Source organism: Hemiscyllium ocellatum, chromosome 23, assembly GCF_020745735.1.
Source record: "Hemiscyllium ocellatum isolate sHemOce1 chromosome 23, sHemOce1.pat.X.cur, whole genome shotgun sequence".
NCBI lineage: Eukaryota > Metazoa > Chordata > Chondrichthyes > Orectolobiformes > Hemiscylliidae > Hemiscyllium > Hemiscyllium ocellatum.
Genome location: NC_083423.1, coordinates 58,921,751 through 58,939,971, shown reverse-complemented (window position 1 = coordinate 58,939,971; position 18,221 = coordinate 58,921,751). Strand labels below are relative to the sequence as shown.

General features: G+C 42.1%; 1 protein-coding gene across 2 annotated transcripts in view; it reads right to left on the bottom strand.

Moving 5' to 3' along the window:
- The window catches only part of LOC132826812 (dynein axonemal heavy chain 3-like), a 323,241-nt gene that overhangs the window by 25,485 nt on the left and 279,535 nt on the right, over positions 1-18,221 (bottom strand). For both annotated transcript variants that reach the window (XM_060843056.1, XM_060843057.1), the window contains 3 exons: positions 11,811-11,887; positions 8,655-8,948; positions 1,598-1,735 (listed from right to left, as the gene is read on the bottom strand). In XM_060843056.1, coding sequence (XP_060699039.1) covers positions 1,598-1,735; positions 8,655-8,948; positions 11,811-11,887 — 509 coding nt within the window. The remainder of the gene's footprint in view (positions 1-1,597; positions 1,736-8,654; positions 8,949-11,810; positions 11,888-18,221) is intronic.

The window sequence follows — 18,221 nt, the reverse complement described above, 5'->3', positions numbered from 1 at the left end:
CATTCCCATCTACCCAGAAAATGTTTCATTTCCCCGTCTATTTATGCAAAATATTCAATGAATATTAAATCAAATATTCAATATTCAAAAACCCTCACTGCCCTCTGAGGCAGAGTTCCAAAGTTTCACAGCCCTCACCTTTCCCCTCAGCACAGTTCGAAAAGGGTGACCCTGAATTTTACATCCTACCCCCTACCGCTGGAATCAGTTATAGAATCATCGAACTTTACAGCATGGAAACAGACCCTTTAGTCAAACTCATTCATGCTGACCAGATATCCTAAATTAATCTAGTTTCATTTGCCAGCAATTGGCCCATATCCCTCTAAACTCTTCCTATTCGTACACCCATCAAATGTCTTTCAAATGTTGTATTTGTATCAGCCTCCACCACTTCCTTTGACAGCACATTCCATACACGCACCACTCTCTGCATGAAAAAGTTGCCCCTTGACTGAAGAAAAAACCTTTGCAACTTAAACCTATGCCCTCTAGTTTTGGACTCTGCTACCCCTGGGTAGGGTAAATAATAGCTACTTACCCTATTTATGCTCCTCATGATTTTATAGACCTCTACAAAGTTCCCCTTAGCTTCCAACCTTCAGGGAAATTAGACCCAGCCTATTCAGCCTCTCCTTTTAAGCCTGGCAACATCCTTGTAAATCTTTTCTGAAGCCTTTCAGGTTTCACAACATTCTTTCTATAGCAGGGAGAAGTGAATGCAGTATTCCAACAGTGGCCTTGTACAGCCTCAACATGACCTCTTATACTCAATGCACTGGCCAATAAAGGCAAGCATACCAAACACCTTCTTCACTATCCTGTCTATCTGCAACTCTACGTTCGAGGAGTAATGATCCTACACTCCAAGGTCACTTTGTTCAGCAACACTGCCCAGGTCCTTACCATTATGTGAATAAGTCCTGCCTTGATTTGCCTGACCAAAATGCAAAAGGAGACATTTCTTTCCAGATCCACCTTGTCCACACCAGTCAGAATTTGTACTCACTTCAATCAGATTATCCCCCACTTTCCTGAACTCCAATGGAAACAAGCACAGCCTGTCCAGCTTTTTCTCATAAGAAAACTGGTTCATTCCAAAACCAATCTCGTAAAACTCATCAAAACATGTTAACTAAGTTATGAAACTGACCTATTTCAAACTAGGTAATACCAGGTATGGTGTCTTGAACTGTCAATGAATCAGAGAATCCCTACAGTGTGGAAACAGGCCATTTTGCCCAACAAGTCTACACTGATCCTCCAAAGAGTATTCCACCCAGACCCATTCCCCGCCCTATTACTCTACATTTTCCCAAACTAACACACCTAACAGACACATCCCTGAACACTATGGGCAGTTTAGTATGGCCAATTCACCTAACCTGCACATCTTTGAACTGAAGGACTTTTGTACATACTAAAGTTGTGAAAGGTGCTATATAAATGCAAGTCCTTCTTCTAACTCAAATGGGAGAATATCACCAACAGGGATGTTAACAAGGGAATCCAGATTTAACAATAGCACAGCAATTTAATGATTGTAATTCATTATCATTTGAGCATTCTTTCAATACAGCCTCTCACTGTGACATACCTGAACCTGCTTTGCACTGATCCGGAGATCAGATTCATTGAATTCATAAGGGACATTCCAGCCAAGTGAACCAAACATCCTGCGTTCTTGAATGAGAGCGTGGAAGAAACACAAAGCGAAGAGAAGCTTCTCCCACACCTGTTAATGACAATAACTGTAAAACATAAACTCCAGTTTCTTATAAAGAAAACTAATCCTGAGTTCTTGAAATGGAAATGATGACATCAAACACTACTTCAGAGTTAAGTGAAAAAGGGGAGAGTTTGGGAACATGGACTGATCCAGAGTGAACCTACAGAAGGAAAATTCTGAGCTCCTGTTGAGATTGTTTTGTAGGATAATACTACTACAAGAAAAGTTAGATAGCTCTGCTTAATATCTGTGGGCATATATCTATATGCATACACTTTATCCTTGAGGAACATTCTTTCACTCCTGATGTACCGTTGTTTTATTTACACCTGTACATTGCAGGTTACTAAACACACTTCTGTACTGTAGTGTTTAAGACCTCTCTTTTTACATGCTTCTTCTAGTCTGATGACTTCTTCCATCCTATGCAACTGATATCAATGCTTATTCCATTATCTTGAATCTTCCCCAGGTTTTTCTCTTACTTATTTTACATGATTATGTTTTTATTATTACTTTGGCTTATTGACATAGTCATTGTAATCATAGAATCCCTACAGTGTGGAAACAGGGCATTCAGCCCAACAAGTCCACACCGACCCTATGAAGAGTAATCCTCCCTGACCCACTCTCCTACCCTATTACTCTACATTTACCCTAAACTAATGCACCTAACCTACACATCCCTGAACACTATGGGCAATGTAGCATGGCCAATTCACCTAACCTGTACATCTTTGTGATTGTAGGAGGAAACCAGAGTACAGGGAGGAAACCCACACAGACACGGGGAGAATGGGCAAATGCCACACAGACAGTCGCCCGAGACTGGAATCGGACCCTGGTCCCTGGTGCTAAGAGACACCTGTCCTAACCACTGAGCCACCGTGCTGCCCATGTTGTAGTTATTATCTTCCATTCTCCCCTACCCCTCTCAAAATCTGAATCTCAAGATCAAGATGATCTGGAACTCTGGCACCCCAATCTGGCTTGCTTGACTTCAACACAATCATGATGTACCACGTGTGGAATTATTGTAATGCTCTGTACATCTTCAATTTGGTGTGATCCACCTCTGTCCCACATCTTGTGATAATCGTACTCAGTCTCACTTTTTAGCTCAAGTAAGATCATTGCTCTCCTGCTCTTCCTGAACGACACTTTCAAGTGTCCGATTATATGAGCTTATGGCTGGTCTGTCACTCTGATGACTGCTGCTTCTGATTTTCTGTCCCTCAACCAGCTTTCCTGCTCTGGTTTTAAATACAAAAATGCTTTCACTTTGTGTTGCATTGTATTGCCTCTGTTGTGGGTTTTCTCCATTTCTTCTAGCATCTGATTTTCATGGAAGATTATATTTGGCTTGAATTAGGATGAGGAATTGAGAGGGCGAAAAGGGGTCATGAAATACCTTTAGTGAGCAGGGTTAAGAAAAACTCCAAAGCCTTTTATTCATATAGAAGGAACAAGAGGGTAATTAGGAAAAGGGTTGGCCTACTCAAGAATAAAGGAGGAAAGTTATGGGTGGAGTCAGAGAAAATGTGTGAGATTCTTAACGGGTAGTTTGTTGAGGTTAGGGATAGATCTTTGATTACTCTAGGTCAAGCCAGCATAAGGAGGGAGGAAGTGTTGTATATTCTAAAAGGCATTAAGGTGGACAAGTCTCCAGGACCGGATGGGATCTATCCCCGGTTACTGAGGGAAGCAAGAGACGAAATAGCTGGGGCTTTAACAGATATCTTTAGATTAGATTAGATTACTTACAGTGTGGAAACAGGCCCTTCGGCCCAACAAGTCCACACCGACCCGCTGAAGCGCAACCCAATCTTTGCAGCATCCTTGAACATGGATGGAGGTCCCAGCAGACTGGAGAATTGCTAATGTTGTCCCCTTGTTTAAGGAGGGTAGCGGAGATAATCCAGGTAATTATAGACCAGTGAGCCTGACGTCAGTGGTAGGAAAGCTACTAGAGAAGATACTAAGGAATCGGATATGTACCCATTTGGAAGAAAATGGGCTTATCAGTGTTAGGCAGCATGGTTTTGTGCAGGGAAGGTCATGTCTTATAAACCTAATAGAATTCTTTGAAGTGGTGACAAAGTTGATTGATGGGGGAAAATAAGACTCCGCAGGCTGATGAAGAAAGTGAAGTCGCATGGGCTTCTAGATGGATAGCTAGATGGATAGAGAACTGGTTGGGAAGCAGGAGTCAGGGAGTAGTAGAGGAAGGGAACTTCTCAAAATGGAGACCTGTGACCAGTGGTGTCCCACAGGGATCCATGCTGGGACCACTGTTGTTTGCGATGTACATAAATGATTTGGAGGAAGGTGTAGGTTGCCTCATTAGCCAGTTTGCAGATGACACTAAGATTTTTGGAGTAGCAGATAGTGAAGGGGGCTGTCAGAGAATACAGCAGAATATAGAGTTGGAGAGTTGGGCAGAGAAATGGCAGATAGAGTTCAGTCCGGGCAAATGCAAGGTGATGCATTTTAGAAGATGCAATTCAACAGAGAACTGTACGGTATATGGAAAGGTCCTGGGGAAAATTGATGTACAGAGAGATCTGGGTGTTCAAGTACATTATTCCCTGAAGGTGGCAACGCACGTCGATGGAGTGGTCAAGAAGGCTTACAGCTGAAAATGTGTTGCTAGAAAAGCGCAGCAGGTCAGGCAGCATCCAAGGAACAGGAAATTCGACGTTTCAGGAATAAGCCCTTCTTCAGGAAAGAAGGGCTTATGCTTGAAACGTCGAATTTCCTGTTCCTTGGATGCTGCCTGACCTGCTTCGCTTTTCCAGCAATACATTTTCAGCTCTGATCTCCAGCATCTGCAGACCTCACTTTCTCCTCCAAGAAGGCTTACAGCATGTTTTCCTTCATTGGACGGATATTGAGTACAAGAGTTGGCAGGACATGTTACAGTTGTCTAAGACTTTGGTTTGGCCACATTTGGAATACTGCATACATTTCTGGTTGCCATATTACCAAAAAGATATGGATGTTTTGGAGAGGGTGCAGAGGAGGTTCACCAGGATGTTGCCTGGTATAGAGAGCACCAGCTATGAGGAGAGGATGAGTAGTTTAGGATTAATTTCATTGCAAAGAAGGAGGTTGAGGTTGGACCTGACTGAGGCCTACAAGATCATGGGCAGAGTAGACACGGTGGATAGCAAGAAACCTTTTCCCAGAGTGGAGGACTCAATTACTAGGGGTCATGAATTCAAAGTGAGGCACAAAATATTTAGGGAGATAGGTGTGCAAAGGCTCTTTAAGCAGAGGGTGGTGGTTGCCTGGAATGTGTTGCCAGCGGAGGTGGTAGGGGTGGGAACCATAGCGTCATTTAAGATGTATCTAGACAGATACATGAATGGGCAGGGAGCAAAGGGATACAGATCCTGTAAAAATAGGTGACAGGTTTAGATAGAGGATTTGGATCAGCGCAGGCTTGGACGGCTGAAGGGCCGATTCCTGTGCTGTAATTTTCTTTGTTCTTGAAATTAAACTTTAAAACTAGTAGATCCACTTTTATCCTCCTTATTAACAACTTGGCTGATGAATACACATTATTCAATAGTGCTGCTCTGTAACGGGGTAGTGCTGATTTTCTGGCTACATTCTTTTGCATCAGTGACTTTGCAATCTTTACCATCCTCTCTGTTTCTCCATGTGATGGAGGATGAAGTGGAGATTTTATCAACTGATTGATATAGGCCTCTGAAGTGAACTTTCGGAATTCCTTTAATATGAATTGAGGTCTGTTGTCAGATATTAGTTCCTCCAAGAACCTGTGTATCACAAAGATTCTTTCCAGGGCTTTAGTTACTAACTCTGCTGGGTTTGTAACAAGTCTTTTGCCACTTCAATCCATCTTTAATAACAGTCAATTCTTTTTGAAGTCAGTCAAATCCCCTGGCCTTTTTGGACATTTTGACAGCATTAATTGTTGGTATTTGTTGATAAAGTTAAAAATCACACAACACTGGGTTATAGTCCGATGGGTTTATTTGAAAGCACTAGCTTTTGGAGCGCTGCCCCTTCATCATGTAGTTGTGAGGCAGGACCATAAGACACAGAATTTATAACAAAAGATTACAGTGTCATGCAACTGAAATGATATATTGAACAAACCTAGATTGTCGTAAAATCTTTCATCTTTTAGAATGGGTTGCAGGTTTCAGCTCATTAATATGTAAATCCCAGAACTTCTTTTAAGTCACACTCTCAAGATACCTTTTTTGTATAAAACCTTAAGTTGACATTTCAGCTCAGACAATGCATTAAAGGTGTGAGGTTAGAGGTTATCTATATCCCAATCTTGAGTCAGACTAGTTCTATTTCCAAAGTGGAATTTACAAAATATTACATAGAGTGATTGCCTGCATTGACCACCTGCAGATTACCACAATAAAACCAGCACCATAGCCTGCTGTTGTGTGACTGTTTTTAAAAATCTTTGTCCACCCGGCTCCTCCACACCATGGCATTTGTTGATGGCACTGTTGATCATAAGTTTGTGAAATGATAAAATGAAATGTCTTATTCCTTTAGAAATTCTTGGCCACCATATTGATTTTTGAGCCCTTGCACTGAATGTAGTCAGCAATCATGACTTTTTGTTGAAATGTATCTGTCCAAAGCAGCTGTTTGCACCTCATTTACTAAAGGAGTTTCTTCTTGCTAATTTGGCCAAATTGTTGACAGCTGACGAAATAGGATGGAAGTCTTTTCAAGCTCCTTTGTTTAACTGTGTGAGAGTCACACACAATCGCTGTTTGTTTTGAGAATCAATTGAGCACCATTTTGTGTCAGTCCAGTCACTGGCAATCTGACCTTACTTTGACCAAGCTGTCTCAGTAGGATTTTTATGCAACAAGACTTGATTGATTGAAACTTGCCCTTTCTACGACTAAAGTTCTTTTATGGCTAAAGTGTGCATTGTACAAAACACTTGTTAGGTTTCATTTGGAGTATTGTGTACAGTTGTGGATGTCACATAATAGGAAAGATGCGAATGCTCTGGTGAGCGTGCAGAAGCGATCTACAAAAATGGTTCCAGGAATGTGTAGTTATGAGGATAGACTGAAGAGGTTGGGACATTTCTCCTTGGAGAGAAGGAGGCTGAGAAGAGATCTGATAGTATTTGCAAAATTCTGAGAATGGGAGTAGATGGGGAGAAACTGTTCCTGCTTACAAGTGGATCAAGAACCATAGATGTAAAAAGTGATTTGCAAAAGAAGCAAGGGTGATTGTAAACAACATTTGTGCACAGCAAGCAGTTAGGGTATGGCATGCGCTGCCTGGAAATGTGGTTGAGGCAGGTTCATTTGAAACATTCAAGAGAGCTTCAGGTGGCTAATTGAATAAAAATAACAGGCAAGCGCGTGGGGAAAAGCAAGAGATTGGCACTTGAAGGTCTGGTACTGACACAATGGGATAAATGGCCTCCTTCTGCACTGTCAGACTTCTGTGATTCTAGGAATATTTTAAAAATGCCTCATATTCTGCAGCACTTTCTTTCATGCTTTGTCTATTATCAGCTATAGACCCACAGCATATAAACTTGCTGACTGGGTGTCCCTGCTCCTTTATATGTAAACCTTTCAGAATTCTATTCCACAGAGACTGCCAATAAGAGAGCTCTCACTTCTGGCCTCATTGTGAACCCTCCACATTTTCAAATGGTAATAATTAGATTACTTACAGTGTGGAAACAGGCCCTTTGGCCCAACAAGTCCACACCGACCCGCCGAAGCGCAACCCACCCATACCCCTACATTTACCCCTTTACCTAACACTACGGGCAATTTAGCATGGCCAATTCACCTGACCCACACATCTTTGTGACTATGGGAGGAAACCGGAGCACCCGGAGGAAACCCACGCAGACACGGGGAGAACGTGCAAACTCCACACAGTCAGTCGCCTGAGTCGGGAATTGAACCCGGGTCTCAGGTGCTGTGAGGCAGCAGTGCTAACCACTGTGCCACCGTGCCGCCCACAAATATTGGCAACGTTTTTACTGGAGGTGCCATCCTGTGCCAAACTGACATCAGTGAGAACTCCCTACTTTTTTTTGAGTGTCCTCTTCCTGTGCTTTTACTCTCCAGAGTTTCCCCAATGTGTTGTTTGGCTTTGTGGTCTTCTGAAGTTCTTTCTGAAATAACACCACTGAATTATTATATGTCTATGTAGGACGGTATCCTGTCACCATGTCACCCTTTATTTACACATGGAGAGTCCTTAACACTGATCCAGCTCCCTCAGAACCAGCTGTTCTGAGTCTCTGACACTCTCGTTTATATCTGTCAGCCAGGGCTTGGACCAAATTAACAGCTCCAATCAGGAACTCATATTCTATGGGGTTGACCTGGCTGACCTTGTTACAGTCACTGCACATTCCTGCTTTTGTTTTGAAGACTTCCTGTCTTCTCAGCTGTTGCCCATGGACTGTGATCTGACTTGAGATCCCGGTTTGGAGGTTATCCTAGCTGCCACCATGTTTTAATCTATGCTTCAGGTTAATACTGCTACTGGCATAGTTAGATACCTCTTCACATCTCCGGCTGTGAGTGTAGGTGCATGCGCATTTAGAGTTCCTCATGATAGGGTAAGACTCTTTCCCTTGTGATATACTGTAATACTCTTTATTTACATCTGCACATCGAAGACTACAGCTCACTAGCGTAATATCTAAAAGCCCTTACTTCACATGCTCATTGAGATTGATTTTCTTTTCCAAACCCAAGAATCAAATGTTCAGATGCATCTTCATCATTTATACTTTACCTCTTCTACAAAGACCAACATCCTGACACACATCACTCAAACATTAACAGGGTCAGCAAGACTATAATTAGATTTGACACACCAATGATACATGGGCAAACAGAACTCATGGGAAGCAGGAACTGAAAGTGGGCCATACCTCTGGTTTATTGCAGCCATTGAAGAAATGTGGATCTGAGATTGGATCATTCAGGTAGGACCTCAGCAGATTGGCTCGAAGTCCCTTCGGTGGTTCATTTGTCATTTTGATTCCGTTTTGTAATAAAGAGACTGGGAAATTTTGACAAGGATAGCTAGTGAGCCACAGGCGAAATTCTGGTTTGGTTCTGTCACTGTCAGTGATGACCTCTTCACAGATACGTTCCAGCTCTGGCAGCCAACTACTCGCCAGGTGACAATTCTGTAGAACAAGCCACGTACCTTCCTCAGCCGCCTAGAAAACACCAAACCATTACACAACCAGTTCTGTACAGTCTGACTCCTTTGTCATTTATATGAATGATTTTGATGTGAATATAGGAGGTATGGTGAGTAAATTTGCAGACGACACCAAAATTGGTGATACAATATACAGTGAAGAAGGTTACCTCAGAGTACAATGGGGCCTTATTTGAATGGACTGAGGAGTGGAAGATGGAATTTAATTTCAATAAGTGTGAAGTGTTGCATTTTGGGATGGAAAATCAGGGCAAGACTTATACACTTAATTATAGGGTCCTGAGGAGTGTTGCCGAACAAAGGGACCTTGGGGTGCAGGTTCATTGTTCCTTGAAGATGGTCACAGGTAGACAGGATAGTGAAGGCGTTTAGTGTGCGTACCTTTACTGGTCAGTGCATTGTGTACAGGAGGTGGGATATCATGTTAAGGCTGTACAGGACATTGGTTAGGCCACTTTTGGAATACTGCATTCAATCTGATCTCCCTGCTACAGGAAAGATGTTGTGAAACGTGAAAGGGTGCAGAAAAGATTTACAAAGATGTTGTCAGGCTTGGAGGGCTTGAGTTATAGAGAGAGACTGAATAGGCTGGGGCTATTTTCCTTGGAGTGTTGAGGCTGAGGGGTGACCTTATAGAGGTTTATATAAAATCATGAGGGGCATGGATACGGTGTATAGCAAGCTTCTTTCCCCTAAGGTAGGGGAGTCTAAAACTCGAGGGCAAAGTCTTAAGGTGAGAGGGGAAAAATATAAAAGGGACCTAAGGGGCAATGTTTTCATGCAGAGGGTGGTGTAAGTACGGAATGAGCTGCCAGAGGAGGTGGTGGAGGCTGGTACAATTACAATACTTAAAAGACATATAGACAGTTACATGAATAGGAATGGTTTAGATGGGTATGGGCCAAATACTGGCAAATGGGACTTGAATGATTTATGCTCTGTTTCCATGCTGTACAACTCTATGACTCTCCGACTCAATGAATCACAGAATCAACTTTATACTGAATCACACAGTCAGCTTTATGCAAGTGGCATAGTGGCTCACTGATTAGCCCTGCTGCCTCACAACGCCAGGGTTTGATGCCATCCTTGTGTGACTATCTGTGTGGAGTTTGCATATTCTCCCCATGTCTGCATGGATTTCCTCTGGGTACCCCAGTTTCCTGTCACGCCCATAAATATGCAAATTAGGTGGATTGGCCATGCTAAATTGCAGATAGTGTCCAGGGATGTGCAAGCTAGGTGGATTAGCCATGGGAAATGCAGATTTACTGGGATAGGGTTGAGGGGTCAGTCTGGGTGTGATATTCTTCAGAGGGGCAGTATGAACTTGATGGGCTGAATGGCTTGCTTCCCCACTCGAGATTCTATGATCCTATAGGTATTGTATCACACAGTCAGCTCGATATACAGCCAGTTTTATCCAGGTACTAAATCACACAATCAGCTCCATACAGACTGAATCACACAGCTGAGTCTCTTTAAGAACACAATCTCCCAGTCAACTGTCCACAGACTGAATCAGGCTGCCAACTCCACATAGACTCAACCAGACAGACAATTCTCCAGAAACACCAGATTGATCAGTACTCATACTTGCCAAATGGCATGCAGAAATACCTCCAAAATTTGATAATTTTATACAGGGGGTGGGATGTCATGTTGCGACTGTTTTTGACAACAATTATTTATTGCTTTGGTGTGTGAATTTGACTGATTCTGTGTTGTGTCTGGAGAGGTGATGGAGGTATTCAGTCTGTCCATTTAAACCCAATGCTGTAACTAAATCAACATAGAGCTCAGTGATGATTTTAAAAGAAATATAGCAATACAGGGGACGATCTCTTCATCTCTGTTATTGGTGCGCCATATAATTGTGCCCATTGTATCATCTAGGATCGCACACTAGTGGATTCTCATTATTTTCAAAACAGGGATGAATCATTTCTGGATGTCGATTATGATGGTTTTTAAGGTGCACCCACCTCTGTGATCTTCCTGTAAATGATCTCTGGAATTTTAGTGAGTGAACTTGGAGGTCCAATGGGAATGTTAGAGTTGTGGGGGATCAACACTGGGAGAAGTGAGCACTGCTGCTGGAGGTCAGAGACCATGAGGGTCTCTGAAGAGGGAGACAACCACAGAAGACAGCACACAGAAAAGACGTTGAATAAACGTTGGTAGGTCATCACTATGGAGGGAGATGCTCTCATGAAGATGCCCCTTCTAATACCCGTGGCTCCAGCCATGAGGACAGACCTAAAAAAGGTCTTTCAGCCCCAGCCACCACCAGAAAGCAGGTTCCAGGTACCTGGGGTGAAGGTGGCATGTGCCACCACTACAATTCTTGTAGCTGCACAACTCTGTCCCCAAGTGGCCCCTGAATTGCTGAGAACAAACTAACTCAGTGACAGTAACAATTGCACCTTGCCCCCCCTACCGAAATAGAGTGGGCAGTGAATTTGATACAGAACTTTCTAGAGTACCCTCCCCCCATCTCCAAAACCACCACTTCACATGATTCTGGTTATGGTTTGAGCCCTGCCCAGTCCCATCAGGGTGACTCGTAGCCCCTGTCATTTCCCAGCCTGGGAGGCTATTACAAAGTAATTAGACATTCGCTGAACCAACAGAACCAGCTGTTTCCTGTTTCTTATTTAAATTGGGTGAACTGTTCTTCTTTTATGAGACAATAGGAAGAAAGCTACACTTGAAACATCCACAAACATTAACATCAGATATGTGGGAATTTCTGATCAGCTGTTACTTTCTTAGATTCAGTGACTGTTATATAATGGAGTATAAATCATAATGGGAAAATGAACTGCTATCAGGAAATAATTATTCAAAAACTTACATTTTCAATCATTTTTCCAGCAATTGGACCTTGGCCCTGGCCAAGTGAGATTGTTTGGAGATTGACTGCCCCCATTCCTGAAACACAACATACATTTTAACAAACATTACTTTCTAATGGACTGATAATAAACCAACATAAATCCATCAATGTATACTCACCATCTTGTGCATATTATTCATTTCCAGTCCTAAAACCCGACTTAGAGTCATAGAGTAATAGAGATTTGCAGAAACAGACCCTTCAGTTTAACTCGTCCCTGCCGACCAGGTGTTTCCTAAATAAATATAATCCCATTTGCCAGTAATTGGCCCATATCCCTCTGAACCCATCCAGACACCTTTTAAATGTAATTGTACCAGCCTCCACCACTTCTTCTAGTACCTCATTCCATATGCACACCACCGTCTGCTTGAAAACATTGTCTCTCAGGTTCCTTTTATCTCTTTCCCCTCTCACCTTCAAACTATACCCTATGGTTTTGGACTCCCCTACCTTGGGGGAAAAATAAACTTGGCTATTCACTGTATCCAGCCCCTCATGATTTTATTTAAATCTCTATAAGGTTACCCCTCAGCCTCAACACTCCAGGAAAAATAGCCCCAGTATAACTCAAACCCTCCAACCCTGACAACATGCTTGTAAATCTTTTCTGAACCCTTCCAAGTTTCACGACATCCTTCCTATAGTGGGGGGACCAGAATTAAATGCAGTATTCCAACAGTGGCCTAACCAATGTCTGTACAGCTACAACATGACCTCCCAATTCCAATGCACTGACCAATAAAGGTAAGCCTACCAAAGGCCTACTTCATTATCCTATCTACCCGTAATTCCACTTTCAAGGAACTATGAACCGGGATTCCAAGGTCTCTTTGTTCAGCAATACAATAGACAATAGGTGCAGGAGTAGGCCATTCGGCCCTTCGAGCCAGCATCACCATTCATTATAATCATGATCATTCACAATCAGTATCTTGTTCCTGCCTTATCCCCATAACCCTTGATTCCACTATCTTTAAGAGCTCTATCCATCTCTTTCTTGAAAGTATTCAGAGACTTGGCCTCCACTGCCTTCTGGGGCAGAGCATTCCACATATCCACCACTCTCTGGGTGAAGAAGTTTCTCCTCAACTCTGTTCTGAATGGCCTACCTCCTATTTTCAAACTGTGTCCTGTGGTTCTGAACTCACCCATCAGTGGAAACATGCTTCCTGCCTCAAGACAGTCCAATCCTTTAATGACTTTATATGTCTCAATCAGATATCCTCTCATCCTTCTAAAATCAAGCCCAGTCACTCCAATCTTTCAACATATGATAGTCCCGCCATTCTGGGAATTGACCTCGTGAACCTACGCTGCACTCCCTCAATAGCCAGAATGTCCTTCCTCAAATCCTCTCCAGACCTTATCACTAACTGTATACATCCTGCTCTGATTTGCCTTTCCAAAATGCAGCAGCTCACATTTATCTAAATTAAGTTCCTCTTAGCCTATTGACCCATCTGATCAAGATCCTGTTGTACTCTGAGGTAACCTTCTGCGCTGTCCACTACACCTCCAATTTTGGTGTCATCTGCAAATTTACCAACCATATCTCCTTTGTTCACAACCAGATAATTATTATAAATGACAAAAAGCAGTGGACCCAGCACCAATCCTTGTGGTACACCGCTGGTCACAGACTTCCACTCTGAAAAGCAATTTTCCACCACAACCATCTGTTTTCTACCTTCAAGCCAGTTCTGTATCTAGATAGTTAGTTCTCCCTCTATTCAGTATGATCTAAGATAGCTAACCAGTCTACCATAAGGAATCTTGTCAAACGCTTTATGGAAGTCCATATAGATCATGCCTACTGCTCTGCCCACATCAGTCTATTTTGTTATTTCTTCAAAAAATTCAATAAATTCAGTGAGACACAATTTCCAACACGCAAAGCTATGTTGACTATCCATAGTCCTTACCTTTCCAAATTTATGTAAATCCTGTTCCTCCAACAACTTGTCCGCCACCAATGTCAGGCTCACTGGTCTATAGTTTCCTGGCTTTTCCTTGCCACCTTTCTTAAATAGTGGCACCGTGTTAGCCAACCTCCAGTCTTTTGGCACATTACCTTAGGCTATCGATGATACAAATATTGCAGCAAGGGGCCCAGCATTCACTTCCCTAGCTTCCCACAGAGTTCTAGGGTATACCTGATCAGATCCGGGAGATTAATCCACCTTTATGCATTTTAAGATGTCCAGAACTGCCTTCTCTGTAATTTTTCAAGATGTTTCTATTTATTTCCCTATGTTCTCTGACTTGTATATCCTTGTCCATAGTAAACACTGATGCAAAATACTCATTTAATATCTCTCCCATCTCCTGCAGTTCGACACATAGACGGCCTTGCTGATCTTTAAGGGAACCTATTCTCTCCCTAGTTACCCTTTTGTCCTTAATGTATTTGTAGAATTCCTTTGGATTCTCCTTATTACTATTTGCCAAAGTTATCTCATGTTCTCTTTTTGCCCTCCTGATTTCCCTCTTTAGTATACGCCTCCTGCCTTTATACTCTTCTAGGGATTCACTCAATCTATCCTGCCTCTACCTGACATATGCTTCCTCCTTAACCAAAACCTCAATTTCTCTAGTCGTCCAGCATTCCCTAAACCTATCAGCCTTGCTCTTCACCCTAACAGGAATATACTGTCTCTGCACTCCCGTTATCCCATTTTTGAAGGTTTCCCATCTTCCAGCTGTCGCTTTATCTGTGAACATCTGCCCCCAATTAACTTTTAAAAGTTCTTGCCTAATGCCATCAAAATAGGCCTTCATCCAATTTAAAACTTTAACTTTTAAATCCGGTCTATCCTTTTCCATCAGTATTTTCAAACGAATAGAATTATGGTCGCGGGCCCCAAAGTGCTCCCCCATTGGCAGCTCAGTCATCTGCCCTGCCTTATTTCCCAAGAGAACAAAGAACAAAGAAAATTTACAGCCCAGGAACAGGCTCTTTGGCTCTCCAAGCCTGAGCCGATCCAAATGTACTGTCTAAACCTGTCAGTCAATTCCTAAGCATCTATATCCCTCTGCTCCCACCTACTCATGCATCTGTCCAGATGCATCTTAAATGAATCTACCATGCCTGCCTCTACCATCTCTGCTGGCAACGCGTTCCAGATGCCCACCACTCTCTGTGTGAAGTACTTGCCGTGTGTTTAGTCTAACAGATAACTGAGATCAGCTTACAAATTTGTTTATCAATTTCCCGCTGACTACTGGGGGATTTGTAGTACAATCCCAATAAGCTGATCGATCATCCCAAATAACTTCCCTGGATGTATTTTCAGGAATAATCCCCCTAAGTACAGCCATTTCCCTAATCAAAAACATTGTTTCCCCTCCTGTCTTGCCTGCCTTTCTATTGTTCCTATTGCATCTATACCCTGGAACATTAAGCTGCTAGTCCTGTCTATCCCTGAGCCACATCTTTGTAATTGCTATGATATCCTATTCCCATTTTCCTAATTATGCCCTGAGTTCATCTACTGAGGCCTCTTGCATTGAAATAAATACAGTTTAATTCATCAGTCCTACGTCATGCTCTGCTTTGTTCCTGTCTGCACTCACTGTTTGACTTGCTCCTTTTCCCAACTGTACCAGTTCTCAGGCTGATCACTTTCCTCGCTACCTCCCTGAATTCTCTCTTACACCACCCACCCCAATTCCACTACTTTAAATTCTCCCGGCAGTTTTAGCAAATCTCTCCAACAGTTTAGTAGTCCCCTTCCAATTCAGGTGCAATCCATCCTTCTTATACAGGTCACTTCTACCTCAGAAGAAATTCCACTGATCCAAAAATATGAATCCTTCTCCCCTGCACCAGCTCCTTAGTCATGCATTCATCTGCTCTATCCTCCTATTCCTACCCTCACGAGCTCATGACATGGGAGTAATCTAGATTTTATTACCCTCTAGGACTCCTTTTTGAATTCCTGTCTAACTTCTTGTATGTTCCCCTCAGACTTTCATCCTTTTCTATTCCAATGTCATTAGTTCCAACATGCACAACAATCTCCTGCTACTCCCTCTCCCCTTTGAGAATATGCTGCACCCTGTCCAAGATATACTTAATCCTGTCTCCAGGAAGGCAAAACACTATTTTAATATCTTGCTATTGGCCACAGAAATGTTTATCTGTGTCGCTGACTAGAGAATCCACTATCACATTCGATCGCTTGAAACCTGGCATAGTCTTTGTTACATTAAAGTCAGTCTTGATGCCAGAAACCTGGCTGTAAGTGCTGCATTCCCCTGAGAGTCCATCAACCCCTATTTTCCAAAACAGCATACTTTTTTGAAATGAGGATTGTCACAGGAGACTCCTGCACTAACTGCCTCCCTCTCCTACCTTTCCTGGAGGTCACCCATCTACCTGACTGTGGTTTTTCTCCCTTCCTAAAATGCTATCCGACACACCTCCTAACTCCTGTAAATTCTTCATTGCCTCTAACTGCCACTCTAACCGATCTGATAAGATTCACAGAAAGCAGACTTCCTGCAGACATAACCATCAGTAACATGGAAACTTTGCCTAATCTCCCACATCCAACCAGAAGAGCACATCACTAAATGCCATCTTTTCATCTTCAAAAACTACAGACCCAGAAAATCGGAGTCTTACTGCTCAAGGCTAGCTTATTACCTGTTTAAAATATTTTACAGTTTAATCAAGAGACATCTCAATAAAAATACATCATTGAAAAAGAATGCACACTATTCACTATTGTAGATTTACAAAAAAAACCCAGTAAGGTTACTAATTGTCACTTAGCTATTCCCCTGCTGTGAGCTCCCCCACACAGGTTTCTCTAAGGTCAGCAGTGAGTTTTGCTGTTTGTTAATTTTTCTTAGACAAACTCCGATGTCCAGAGATACTTGAAACCAAACAGCAGAGGAGTTAGCTGTGCAGGTTACTGATGGGTCAAAGTTAAACATCACACAACACCAGGTTATAGTCCAACAGGTTTAATTGGAAACACTGCTCCGAAAGCTAGTGCTTCCAACTAAACCTGTTGGACTATAACCTGGTATTGTGTGAGTTTTAACTTTGTACACCCCAGTCCAACACCGGCATCTCCAAGTCATGACTGGTGGGTCAGACAGCTACATAAGTTTACTGCTCTGTTTGATTTACTTCCCGTGTGGTTACTATGTTTGTCTCTCTTCCTCCTTTTTAAAGTGCCATTATTTTGATGTCTTCCCCCCCCAAAGTTCCAAAACAATGCAACAGCTAGAATTCAAGGAGATCAGCTCCAACACTGACAATATCTCAAGAAAGGAGCAGTTCTTACAGCCACAATTTTTTCCAGTCCTCCATCTTGGATTACCCAGACTGCTATCACAGTTTATATATCCAGATTAATGAAAATTGCCTTTATAATTTTTGTTAACCATTCTGAAGTTTATAAAAATTATGCTGTTGGGAAATTGTATTTTTAAAAGAAGAGTGAAATGCAGGAATCATGTGACCTGTTCTAAAGCTGGGGTGGCTTCATTGTTACAGGTTAAGGGAGAGGGCAGCTATGTCACTGGGAAGAAGGTGCAGGGTGTTTATGTTTGGAGACATTGTGTACCAACAATTCCCCAAAATCCCAGAAAATCTTGAGAATGCTTGGTAGTAAACAGTTACATTTTAAATTGTCTATTTATTTCCAAGATGAACAGGAATTAACTTTCAAAGATACTACTCCAGAAAATTGGAACAGCTTTAGAAATGGGGAGCACCTGTGGACTGCTTGAAGGAACCATTATAATTCTAGTCAAGACTGTGCTGTATGATAGGAGTAAAAGACAAACATTTCTGTCTGTAGTTGAAAATATAGGTTGCATACAAAAAGAAAAGTGTTTGATCAATGGTGTTTTTAGTTATTTATTATAGTGAAAGTCGTAAAATACAAAAATCTTGTCATGTCATTCTTTCAACTAATAGTTTAAATTTATTTTTAAAAGGCACAAATCTCTACAATAAATTTGGCCAGCACTTATATGAACAGAAGATTTCAGTTTTTCTTGTTCCATTTAGTGAAGAATTAAAATGGCTTTGCTGATTGCTGAAGCTTTTCTTAAAAGATAGAATGCATCTTTAAGTGCCTTACAACAAATAATTTAAAATTTAAAAGAACTGGCAAGAAAGGTGGAAATAGGGTAAAATGTTAGCATTAAGGGCTACGGGGAGAATGCGGGTAAGTGGAGTTGAAATGCCTATCAGCCATGATTGAATGGCGGAGTGGATTTGATGGGCCAAATGGCCTTACTTCCACTCCTATGTCTTATGGTCTTATTATGAAAGCAGAAATTATTGAAGTATTAACTCGATGAGGGGATCTTGAGGGAGTAAAGGCGACATGTAACCTGACCTCT